Here is a 13,029-nt window from a genome sequence, read left to right as displayed (position 1 = left end):
CCCGCTTAGGATTGGAAGGTGTCTCGCTTTCTCTAATAAGTTTTGGACTTTGGCACGTTTGTGTTTTCTCTGCATCTTATTGGAGTTATTTTGATTTAGCCTGTGTGAGGGAATATGAGTGGTGGGGGTTGGAGTTCTGTGTATATCCTCTGTAACCTGTTGATTAAATGTGAAAAAAATATAATAATAAAAAAAACATTTCAAAGTATCACATTAAAGTAAAGCTAAGTGGAAAAGGTAAAATGATCAAAATGTGCTAAACAGGAAATGAAAACAGCTTTATCAAATAAGTTCTGACAAAGCAAACATTTAACCCACATGACTGATAAGCTATTTCTGGATATTACAGTAATTTACCTTTGTCTCCAAACAGCATGAACAATGGCCAATCTTACATTAAAGAACAATTCAAACTTGCCCAATTGAACCAAATTCCAAAATACCTATCTTTCTTTTTCTATTTACTATATTAATACTTTATTCATCACCAAGGGGAAATTGTGTCGTAGCAGCAGGTGAGCAGCCTAGTTTGACACTGTATCACATAGCCTGTACTTAGGCACACAAAATCTGCAGATTTTCAACCAATACAACAAAATATCATAGCCTGTTTGAGTGTGTAAGTGTGCAAAAGAAAACATTAAGAATTACTTCATAATCACGCACTCACGAACACCCACAGACATCCTCTGACACACTTACTACACTGCAAAAAAAGAAAAGTTGGGTGAACTCAAAATTTCAAGGCAACAAACTTCGATAAAATTTTAAGTTGGACAATTAAACTAAATATTTTAAGTTTTGTGTTTGAGTTTGCTCAACTCTGAATTTCTCTGGCACGATTGTAACGCCACTATGAAATGTCAGCTAATTTTGTGACCACAATTTTGAGTTAGCATTGATACGCTAATGGCTACTCTTGTAGCTGTAACAAGCAGCGCCGCTAGCATCAGTTAGCCGCTAGCATCAGTTAGCTGCTAGCATCAGTTAGCCACTAGCATCAGTTAGCTGCTAGCATCAGTTAGCCACTAGCATCAGTTAGCCGCTAGCTTCAGTTAGCCACTAGCATCAGTTAGCCGCTAGCTTCAGTTAGCCGCTAGCATCAGTTAGCCACTAGCTTTCACTAATGACCGAATTTTACAACAAAGAAATAAGAGTTATCAGAACTATTGTCCCTTGTTGTGAACCCCAACTTAAAGATATAAGTAACAACAACTCACAAAATTGTTTTTGAGCAGACAACTGGCTTCCTTTGTTGTGCTAACTTACATAATTGCCCTAAATGTCAATAATTTATATTTCCAAGTTTTACCAACTTAAATCACTGTTTTAGGCCAAAAAATACAAGTTGGCTTTTTTGCAGTGTAGTTCACTCACACACTCTCCCACAGTAACCATTAGACAGTCCTACCTCCCCGCATTGATGATCCCAGGGTCTTGTCCAGAGCAGATATCCTCCAAAATAAAAGCTTCATCACAAGTTGACATGTTAATATGGGTCAAGTTGGGTTTACACACATCCAACCAGTAGGGGGTGTGTTGACCAGTGGACAGCTGGAGAATATCTGTTATCAGTGCTGTCACACACAGGCCAAAGATATGGACACCTGTAAAAAAAACAACAACAAACATTTTACAACAGCAAACACTGGATTAGTAGAACATTACCATGTCCAATTCTGCATTTTAAAATTTGCAATTTGCGATTATGTTTTGTATCCAGTCATATTCTGACAGTCCTTTTATATGTTACACTGTAAAACTTTTTACTGTAAAATTACAGTAAATTACTGGCAGCAGTTTCGCCAGTAAGTTACTGTAAAATCTATTGTATTATAGAAATACAGGTCCGTTTACTGTCTCGTAACGAAGAAAAAAAATAGTGCAACGTTTAAATGTTTAACTCTAAATTATGTTACAACTAATCCATTTAAACTCTATATTAGGGTTACTGGAAAAACAACACATTGTGATTATTTCAGCCCAGACAAAAAAGAAATAAAATAAAACTTTTCTCCTTTTCGAAAATAACGGCTTTATTTTCCCAACATGCTCAGCTGAAAACAGTAAATTCCTGTAAAAATATAATTTTGACCATTGGAATGCCTGAGCAATCATGATAACTCCCACAATGCATTGTTTTTACAGCAAAATACTGTACAATCAATAATACAGCAAGTTACTGTTAGAACTTGACTGTAAATTTACAGCAAAGTCTTACAGTGTACAGTTACAGCTTGTGTCATTTGTTTATGTCTGTGTTTCTGTGGTTCAGAGAGTGAAAACATGCATGTAATCTGTTGTGTGTCCTCCCACCTATGAAGCGCACAGCCCTGCGGATGTACGAGTTGAAATTACAGCCTGCAGCGTTGATGTTAGCCTCAGTCTGTGTGGCTGATGACCTCCTGGATAGATAGCAGTACAGAATGGCCTCTCCTATAAGAATCTACACAAAGCCAATGACAAAAAAAGACTGTTGGCAACACAGATTTTACATCACCAGATAGCTCTGTCTCAAATGCAATAATTTATCAACATACTGCAAAAAAAGGTCAAAAAATGTGTGTGAAAATACTAAAATCACAGCAAATTAAGTTAGTACACAAACAAATAAGGTAAACCAGATGTATGGGCTCTCTGACATAGTGTCTATGCATAAACCTATGTTGCACTCTGCGTTTTTGAGTATATCTTAAAGGTGCAGAGTGGAATATATTATCAGATTTTTAGTTTAAATTATTGTAAAAATGAACAGAATGTAAAAAGGTCACAGTGTTGATGTTAGGTCAAAGACGTAATGCATTGTGTAGCATAATATCTACTGAAATAAGCATTCTTGTTTTAAACAATATTTTTATTGAAATTTCAAGTTATTTATCACATGTGATAAATAACTTGAAATTTCAATATAAATTCCAACCCAAACACAGACTATAAATTAACTGAAGAAAGTAAATGATTTACTAAATATAAAGAAAACCAGGTAATAAGTAGAATGGAAAAGTAAAGTAGAATAACAAACATCAAAGCAATAAAATAAAAACCCGCCCCCCTGCAATCTGATTGGCCACCTTGTGTGCCCCCCCCCCCCCCCCCAATGGTCATTGACTCGTGGTAATGTCAATCATTGTGTAAAGCTCTTTACGACGCTGCGTGTTACAAACAGAAGCAAAGCTGAAACCTTGTATGACTTGACTGTGTTAAGAACTCATGAAGGCTTTTATTTTGGAAAGAAGACAAAGGAAGTGGCTCCCCTAATAAACCGCTAATGAACTTGTGTAACTTCACAGACTTTTTTGCAACTTGATGCTCCGAGGTGCACCAAGTTAAGGTAAGGTTCAATTTGCATGGAAATAGGTGGTCGCATAGAGCAGCTATTCTCAACCTTGGGGTCCCAACCCCAATTGGGGTCGCGAGATGATTTCTGGGGGTCGTCAAATCATTTTGGAAGTGTGTTAAAGTGTTCATGTGTTAAAGTGTTTTAGTCTTTTTGGTCATTTAATGTCTTTTTTTTGGGGTCATTTTGTGTCTTTTTTTTTGTAATTTTGTGTCTTTTTTGGTAATTTTGTGTCTTTTTTGGTAATTTTGTGTCTTTTTTTTTTGTCATTTTGTGCCTTTTTAATCATTTTGTGTAATTTTGTGGTCAATTTGATTCTTTTTTGGGTAATTTTGTTTCTTTTCTGACAAATCCCAAAGTATCAAGTTGTTACTTTCCAAGGAGTCTCTGGCTTGAAGCTGACTGTTACACACTCAGGAGGTCAGAATGGACCTTTAAACTTATAGCAAAGGACTTAGATTAAAAGTAAGAAAATATAAAATATAAAGAAATATATAAATGCACAGACAGAGATGTTTTAGTTGTTGTCTGCTTCATTATTTGTCCAAAATTCATCGAATCAACTGAGTTTGTGTGATCTGAACTGTGAGATTCTGTTTAGTGAGCGGGGGTCGCTGACAACATGCATGATCAATTGAGGGTCACTCAAAAAGGTTGAGAACTTCTGGCATAGAGCACCTTCTGCTTGAGTGGTACTTGATCTGATTTTCCGCTGACACAGCTTGTCCTATCACTGCTATGCAGATGAAACTCAGCTCTATCTGTCATTTCCTCCCGATGACCCATCTGTCTCTGCACAGGTCTCTGATGCCTCTCTGACATCATCACTTGGATGAAGGCACATCACCTCCAGCTGAACCTCTCAAAAACTGAACTGCTGGTCCTCCCTGCTAAACCCACAATACACCACGACATCAACATCAAGATTGACTCCCTGTGTCTTGCCCCCACCAGGGTGGTGAGAAACTTAGGGCTGATGATTGATGACCAACTCACCTTTTCCAGTCATGTCGCCTCTGTTACCCGGTCATGCCGCTTTGCACTTTACAACATCAGAAACATCAGACCTTACCTAACTCAACATGCCACTCAACTCTTGACACAAGCTGTCATCATCTCTAAACTTTACTACTGTAAACCCTCCTGACAGGCTGCCAGACTGCACAATAAAACCGCTTCAGATGATCCAGAACGCGGCGGTGCTCCTGGTCTACAACCAGCCTAAAAGGTCACATGTCACTCCGCTGCTCATTGAGCTCCACTGGCTACCTGCTGCAGCCCAAAGCATCAAATTCAAATCTCTAATGCTGCCTACAAAGTTGTCTCCAGTACTGCTCCTACCTACCTGAACGCCCTGATTCAGACATATGCTACCTCACGACAGCTGCGCTCTTCCAATGAATGGCGCCTGGTTCATTCATTCAAGGCAATCCAAAACTCTTTACGTTTGCAAAACCCATAACTTTAATCCCAAACCCATAACTTAAATCCAAAACTCTTTACGTTTGTTGCTCCCTGTTGGTGGAACGCACTAGGGGTGGGCGATATGGCTCTAAAAGAAGCACCACACGATAATTCTACACCTTAAAGAATCCTCACTAGCACTTATTGATGCACTAATAGCTCTTTTTGCACTATAGCTTGATTGTTTACCTTTTTCTGTAAGTCACTTTGCAGAAAAGCATCTGCTAAATGACTAAATGTAAATGTGATACGGAATGCATAATTGTTTACAGTACACAGTGTAAAGAACTGAGCAGTACTGATTTTGAATATTGTTGTTAGTGTCAATTTCACTGTGAGAATTTGAGTGGCAGTGGTGAATTATTTTTCTTAAGACTAACTACAGGTGCATCTCAATAAATTAGAATATGATGGAAAAGTCAATTTCCAGTGGTTCAAGTCAAATAGCCCCAACCAAGTATTGAGTCATATAGATGGACATACTTTTCAGAGGCCAACATTTCCATAGTAAAAGTACTTTTTAAAATGGGTCTTTTGTAATATTAACATTTTTTGAGATACTGAAGTTTAGGTCTTCATTAAATGTAAGCCATAATCATTATAAATTAGAAGAAATTAAATAAATTAAGACATGAAATGTTTCATTCTCTGTGTAATAGAGCTATTTAATGTGTTATTTCCACTTTTTGCATTAAATTACTGACATAAATAAAATGTTCTATGATATTCTAAGTTATTGAGATGCACTATTGAGGTGCTGATTGTAGAGTATAGAATATGGTTAATGTTCTTACTTTTAGTTGTAAGTGGTACCAACTCTGCTTAAAACTATTTACTGAAGTGAACTCATATGTTTACAGTACAGCACTACTGATGTGAAGTATACATATTATTGATGGTGTTCTAAATTTAATTGTGATGATTGTAATCTTATTAAAACTGATGACAACACAGAACACTGAGCTGGTTTTATTTTTTTTAATTCTATTTTACATTTTTTTTATTTTATTTTATTATTATCGATTAATGTTCCATTGTAAGAATTTAAGTGGTGATTAAAACTGATTACTACACAGAACTCTGCTATGTTCACTGTACACACTGTGGCTCATTTAACTGCTGTTTTAAAATTCTAATTACACTTTTTTAACATGTTCATTTTTGTTTTTGTTTTTGTTATTGTCATTATAACTTGTTGATGTTATACATGTGTTTTTTCTATTATCAGTTTATTACTTTCTAATAGCTATGAAATTTTAGGTGGAGGCTTTAAATAAGCCCATCTGGGTTTTCTGCCTCCCCCTGCACTTTACATTATATGTTATCTTTGTCATTTTATGTAATTCTAACTGTGCAAATAAATAAAACCTAAAACCTACACAGCTAGAACCACTAACTTCTGACTAACTCTGTATACAGCAAACATCCTAGTGTTCTTTGTGTTACCACTTGGTAAGAGTAGACCCAGCCGATTTAATGTGGTCAAGAAAAGTAAGATGAAAACATGAACAGTGTGTAACTGTACAATATAAATATAGAAGTGGGCAATCATTGGCAGCTGATAATTGTTGTTACCCCCTGTGCCACCCACCAGAAAATTCTCTGGACCTGCCCCTGCAAACAGCTTACTGTTTTACTTTTGCTTGACTCATTGCAATCAGAGTCCCACAGCATTATGGCCACACTGCAAAAAAGCCAACTTGTAGTTTTTGGCCTAAAACAGTGATTTAATTTGGTAAAACTTGGAAATATAAATTACTGACATTTAGGGCAATAATGTAAGTTAGCACAACAAAGGAAGCCAGACAAGTTTGTGAGTTGTTGTTACTTATATCTTTAAGTTGGGGTTCAAAACAAGGGACAATAGTTCTGATAACTCTTATTTCTTTGTTGTGAAATGCGGGAAAGTGGTGAAATTCGGTCATTAGCGAAAGCTAGTGGCTAACTGATGCTAGCGGCTAACTGATGCTAGCGGCTAACTGACACTAGCGGCTAACTGATGCTAGCGGTGCTGCTTTTTACAGCTACAAGAGTAGCCATTAGCCTATCAATGCTAACTCAAAATTGTGGTCACAACATTAGCTGACATTTCATAGCGGCGTTACAATCGTGCCAGAGAAATTCAGAGTTGAGCAAACTCAAAAACAAAACTTAAAATATTTAGTTTAATTGTCAAACTTAAAATTGTATCGAAGTTTGTTGCCTTGAAATTTTGAGTTCACCCAACTTTTCTTTTTTTGCAGTGCACATTTTAATGTGCAACAGTAGGAGTCCACTTCTGGCTGTGGGAAGATGGCTTTTCCACAGAAATATCATCTACTACATGTATTGTCTATGTGTGAATATAATGATTCAGAGGAGGTTTCTTAATGGTTGGAGTGTGTAGTGAACCCTTGTTTATAGAAAGAGCTTCATTAAGGCCTTTGGCTTATTGTGGACACCAGCTGGATCACCCCCTTCATGTACAATGACAGCCCCTGAAACCAATCTGTTTGTTAGCCACATGTAGACATTACTGTGAGGTCAGTCCAGTATGGAGGTTAACTTACAGTGACGGCGGGAGCAGCGAAGGCCAAGCTGAAGAGCAGAGGCAGTGGGCAGACTTCCTGTCTGGGCAGGATGTAGGGCAGAGACAGACTACGGTCATTACAACTGTACCCAGAATGCACCGGCTGGAATATATCTGTCAGCTCCAGGAAATACAGACTGACAACAGAGGATGCCAGGATAGGAAGCTGCAGTGAGGAAACAACAACACAAAAAAAAATTAAGAAAATAAATTCAAATATTTTTTTTTTTTTAAGTTAAATACTAGGACTGGGTATTAAATTTGTCAATACCTCGATGCGACACGTAGGGTTCTGAACTGATACTAAAACACAATACCTTGCAACTGGGAATTTTAAAATGTTATCGAAATTTAAGGAGCAGTAATAGAAGTGTGTCTAAATACTCCAAATTAAACCAGAATGTGTCTAATTAAAGTAAAAAGAGTACAAATCTGATGTGACATTCAATGTCAGGTTTTGAATGTTTCCTGTCTCTATTACTTCACGATAAAGACACATTTTGGATGGTACTGGAAGAGCATGAGGCTTCAAGTCCAGCACTAGAACCCTGCACACTGGCACCCGTAATGATCAAATCAAAATCAATCAAAATTAAAATGCATTTATTAATCCCTGAGGGGAAATTCAGTTAGTCTGGTAACTCTGGAAGAATGAGACAGATATACACCTAGATAATTATAACTTGGCACCACCTCCATGTCCACCCCACAGGTATTCACTGGCAGAAGAGGGGACTTGAACCCGCAGAAATCTATGATCATTTCCTTAGTCTTTGAGGTGTTCAGTAGGAGATAGTTCTTGTGACTCCAGTCACTGAAGGCTTTTATCAGATCTCTATATTCAGATTCCTGTCCATTCCTGATACACGCCACAATAGCAGTGTCGTCGGTGTACTTCTGGATGTGGCAGGACTCAGAGTTGTATTTGAAGTCTGCTGTGTACAGTGTGAACAGAAATGGAGCCAGAACAGTGCCTTGTGGAGCCCCTGTGCTGCTCATTAATGTCCCAGAAACACAGTTCCCCAACCTGACATACTGTGGTCTTCCTGTCAGGTAATCTGTGATCCATGAGATGAATGAAAGGTCCACTCCCATCTCTGTCAGCTTGTTTTTGAGTAAGTTGGGTTGGATGGTGTTGAATGCGCTTGAAAAATCAAAGAACATGATTCTCACACAAGCACCAGTTTCCTCCAGATGAGCAAGGGCACGGTGAAGCATTTAGAGGACAGCATTGTTCACTCCCATGTGTTGTTTGTTGTATGCAAACTGAAGGGGGTCGAGTTTCTTTGACTTCAGCTCTCAGTAGGCGTAGAATCAGCCGCTCCTAGGTCTTCATGATGTGAGAAGTGAGGGCTACTGGTCTGTAGTCATTAAGTTCAGTTGGACATTTTATTTTTGGTACCGGCACAACACAGGAAATATTCCACAGTGCCGGCACTCGCCCCAACTGTAGACTGAGGTTGAAGAGAGGTTGACACAGTTGGGCAGCACAGTCCTTGAGCAGCCTTGGACACACACCATCTGGGCCAGCAGCCTTCCCAGAGCAAAGTCTTCCCAGTTCCAACCTCACCCCCATCTCTGTGACAGACAAGGGTGGAGGCTCAGGTAAGAGGGGGGTGGATGCTGGAGGAGGAGGAGGAGGAGGAGCATTGGCATTGGGTGAGGCCGCTGTATTGAATCTGTTGAAGAACTGGTTGACTGGATGTCTTTTCTTGTTGTTGTAACCAGAGATGGTGTTGATTCCTCTCCACATTTCACGGATGTTGCTGTTCTGTAGATTTCTCTCCGGTTTCTTCTTGTATTCCTCCTTTGCCATCTTTAATCTCTTCTTCAACTTAAATTGTACTAGTTTGAGCCGTGCTTTGTCACCATCTCTAAAAGCTGCCTTCTTCTCATTGAGGATTGCCTTTAAATCAGTAGTAATCCAAGGTTTGTTATTGTGGAAACAGCATACAGTCCTAGTGGGTATGCCCGTGTCTCTACAGAAGTTGATGTAATCAGTAAAGCAGTCAACCTGTCTGTCAATGTCCATACTGTTCTCCTCTGTTTCCAGCAACACATTCCAGTCTGTACATTCAAAGCACAATATTGTCTTGTAATAGTAATTTCAATCTCAGCCACTTTAGATGCCAACCTCCCTCCCCCTTTCTACCACTAGACATCAAGGTCCTTTTTGTGTTTTAAATTGTGATGTCCAGACGAGGTTGTGCACCTGGAAAGGTTGCCCTCAAGGAGGCGCTACAGGTGCATCAGGTCAAAACAAACACATTCAAAAACAGTTTAATTCCCAAAAGCAATAACCACCCTGAACTCTCATATGCACTGTTTTTCATATGGACTTTCTTACTGTGCAATATTTCTTTTTTAAATGTACAACACTTGGCAATGTGCAATAATTTGTGCAATAATTCGTCCTTCAACGTGCAATATATTTATGAACACTGCATAGCATCATATCTGCTTCTGGCAAATTGAAGACTGTGCACTTCACCTCCCTTTCTTGCCTATGTTTACATTATATCGTATATATTTTTCTTTACATTTACTTGCTTATGTATGTTTATGTTTATGTTGTATATTTTTTTATATTTTATATATTTTTTATTTATTGTCGCACTGCTTTTTGGAGTCAGCTTTCAAATCTCATTGTACGTGCGTATAGTGACAATAAAGGCATTCTATTCTGAATTAATTTCAGCTCGATATGAATTTCATCGCTTTATAAAATGAAATAAATGATATGGTTTCAGAGCTGATAGTGGCAAGAATATACTATGCTATGAAAAACTATGTTAATGTGGAGTTAGTCAAATAAAGCAGTAAAAACATTTTAAAAAACAATTTATTTTAAACACAACATACATTCAAACCACAAAAACAATATAGAGCATGTATGTTATGCAGTAAATAAACAATTTAGAAGCGGGTGCTTATGCATCTAGCACATACGTAAATCGCCTTCAAAATAAAAGCACTGTGGTTGTATTGATTTCTAATTTGGGGTAACCTCATGCGGGCCAGACAGGGACAGCCATCCGGTCAGATGTGGCGTAATTTAAATACCATGCCCTAATATATACCCGATTCAGATGGCTCGCCCCAAGAGTTTAAGACACCGAAGGACACAATATGGCCCAAAAAAATTTTTTCCTTTCCTTTTTTCTGAGTCAGCTTTATTAGCAAAGTGCACCATCACAAATAACAGGATCATCTTACAGAAATACACAGCAACAGAGGTTTATGGAATAAAAATACTTATAGTGATAGTATACCCAAACAAGTTCAATGAATATTTTACATTTGGAGCACAGAATTTTCCACAGCTTTTTGGTTGCAGCCAGGAGGTAAACAATGTTTTAGAGTAATTTTTTAATCCCAAAAGAAGAGGAATTTCTCAGAGGCAGAAAGTGAAATGCTGACGTCCAACAGCTGCAACAGAACAAACTGGTTTTGTTTGGCAGCAAAAAAAGTGAAAAGGAAGGAAATCAGTGGTGCTGTCAGCAAAGTAGCGGACTATTAAACTCCTGGGGCCTCATGTGTCAACGCTGCGTACGCACAAAAACATTGCGTACGCTGTTTTTCGCGCACACGCCACATGTATGAAAAGTGAACTTGCTGTGAGAATGTGCGGACCACTGCGCAACCTTCCGAGGTGCCGTGAGAATGTGCAGTGGCACCGCAGACTTTTGTTTGGCGGAAACTACTGTCTTTTATGCTGTATTAAAAACTTATTTCATATCTAAATAGAGTTGTTCCGATTCTGATACCAGTATCGGAAATTGCTCCGCTGTTGCGCTGTGCTGCAACCTGCAGCCTGCTGTTTTAGGGGGACGAGGAGGAATTGATTACGTAACACAGACACAACAGACACACACGTGTGTCAGAGCAGGTTGACGCGAGGCTACGAGCTAAGCTAAGTAGCACTTTCTTATTGGCGGTGTGTGGGGTGGACAATTTACATTGCAGCGCACATTGAGAGACCGGCAGCTAATGGTGCGTTCAAGGTCTACACGAATGTGAGAATTTTCAAGTTCTGACTTTGAGTGTAAATTAAACACACCATACAGCGTTACGGTAAGAACGTGTTAGATCTGCCTTCAAAATAAGAGCACATGGATGTGTTTGCAGAGTCCACCACAGAATTTACAAGAACACTGTCAAAATAAGACGCCTTAAACAAAACACAGAAGAACCCTTATTCTCCTTCACAATAATTCTATAAAATATAAAAGGATTAAGATGAAATAGTGGCATTAGAATGTGCAAGAGGCACCAAATTTAGGCTTTTAGGGCTAAAATGTTATAAAAAATAAAATGTTATATATGCCCCCGGAACCCCAGATTTATTTATTGAATTTGCTGTTGCACTACTGTTTTGAATGTTGCACTACTGTTTTGAACTACTGGCTTGAATCTGCTGTATTTATTCATGTTTTACAAAGGGTTTAACCTGAGCCTGGCCAATGATAATCATATGATAGTCATGCAGGTGTAGTATGATATTTTTTTTTATAACATACTGGTATCGGATTGGTAGTCGGTATCTGCCGATACCCACAGCACAAGTATCGGAATTGTCACACCGTGGTGAGGTCTTGGGTTTTTTTTATGTTTGGTCTCGTCACTGCTTTTATTTTGAAAAGTAACTCTCCTCTCGTTTCAGATCACCTGCCCCTCCCTGTGTGTGTCACCTGCCTGAATGTCTCCCCTAATTACCAATTGTGTTCACCTGGTGCTCCCTCCCTCATGTGTTAAATAGTCTGTGTCTCCCTTGTCCTGTGCCAGTGTGTCGTTTTTCGTCTCGCCAGCATTTCCACAGTTCTTGTCATCGCCACAGTCATCTGCCTTGCTTCGTTTTCAAGTTTGGTTCTCCTCGTAAGAGTGATTTTCTTTTGTAAATTTTCACAGCTTAGCTGCTCCCTTAGTTTGTTAGTTGTTTAGATTGCCTTTTGTTTTTCCTCCTTAAGAGTGATTTTGTGTTATTTAGTTTTTGCCCTTAGATCGTTCCTCCATTTTACGTAGTGATTTTTAGTTTAGTCTTTTTCCCTGTTTAGGTTTTTCCTCCCTTTTGGAGCGCCTTTTGTTTATTAGTATTTTAGTTTGTCCCTTTTTCCCCCTTTCCCTTGTCTAGTTATTTGTCCATTTACCCCATAGGATAGTTTCCCTGAGTTTCAGGATAGTCAGGAGTTTTGTGTTTTTCCCTCTTTGTAGGAATTATTATTGTTAGGTCCTTTAGACTGTTAATGTTCATAGCCCTTTTGTTTCCTCTGTTCGGGGAGTTCCTCTTGCTGACTAAGTACCATAATAAAGTGCTTTTGGCATACTCTATCTCTGCGTCTGAGTCCTGCTTCGAGCCCGGCCTGACAGTACACACTGGCCAGTATGGACTCAGCAGAGACACAGAGAGTGGCAGCCCTCCTACAGGATCAGGAGTCGCGGATATCTCGGCAGGAACAGTTCCAGTCGGCCATGGCTACTCATCTCGGCGACTTGTCCGGCAGAGTACAGGAACTCGTGGATCACCTGACCAAGGCGTCTGGTCCATCCCTCGCTCCGAAGACCCCAGCAGCCCCCACTCCAGCTCCGACTGCTCCCGGCTTCGGATCGGGAGTCAGACTGTCGTCTCCTGAACGGTTTTCTGGAGATCCGGGTCAGTGTA

The 13,029-nt window shown here is 39.1% G+C and overlaps 1 protein-coding gene across 1 annotated transcript in view; it reads right to left on the bottom strand.

Annotated features, from left to right (window-relative positions):
- The window catches only part of LOC131981095 (phospholipid phosphatase-related protein type 4-like), a 64,407-nt gene that overhangs the window by 23,154 nt on the left and 28,224 nt on the right, over nt 1-13,029 (bottom strand). The window contains exons 2-4 of the mRNA XM_059345394.1: nt 7,351-7,536; nt 2,317-2,446; nt 1,412-1,607 (exon numbers count right to left, since the gene is read on the bottom strand). Coding sequence (XP_059201377.1) covers nt 1,412-1,607; nt 2,317-2,446; nt 7,351-7,536 — 512 coding nt within the window. The remainder of the gene's footprint in view (nt 1-1,411; nt 1,608-2,316; nt 2,447-7,350; nt 7,537-13,029) is intronic.

Source organism: Centropristis striata, chromosome 11, assembly GCF_030273125.1.
Source record: "Centropristis striata isolate RG_2023a ecotype Rhode Island chromosome 11, C.striata_1.0, whole genome shotgun sequence".
Taxonomy (NCBI): Eukaryota; Metazoa; Chordata; class Actinopteri; order Perciformes; family Serranidae; genus Centropristis; species Centropristis striata.
Note: the sequence above shows the minus strand (reverse complement) of the source record. Positions and strands in the feature narration are given on the sequence as shown.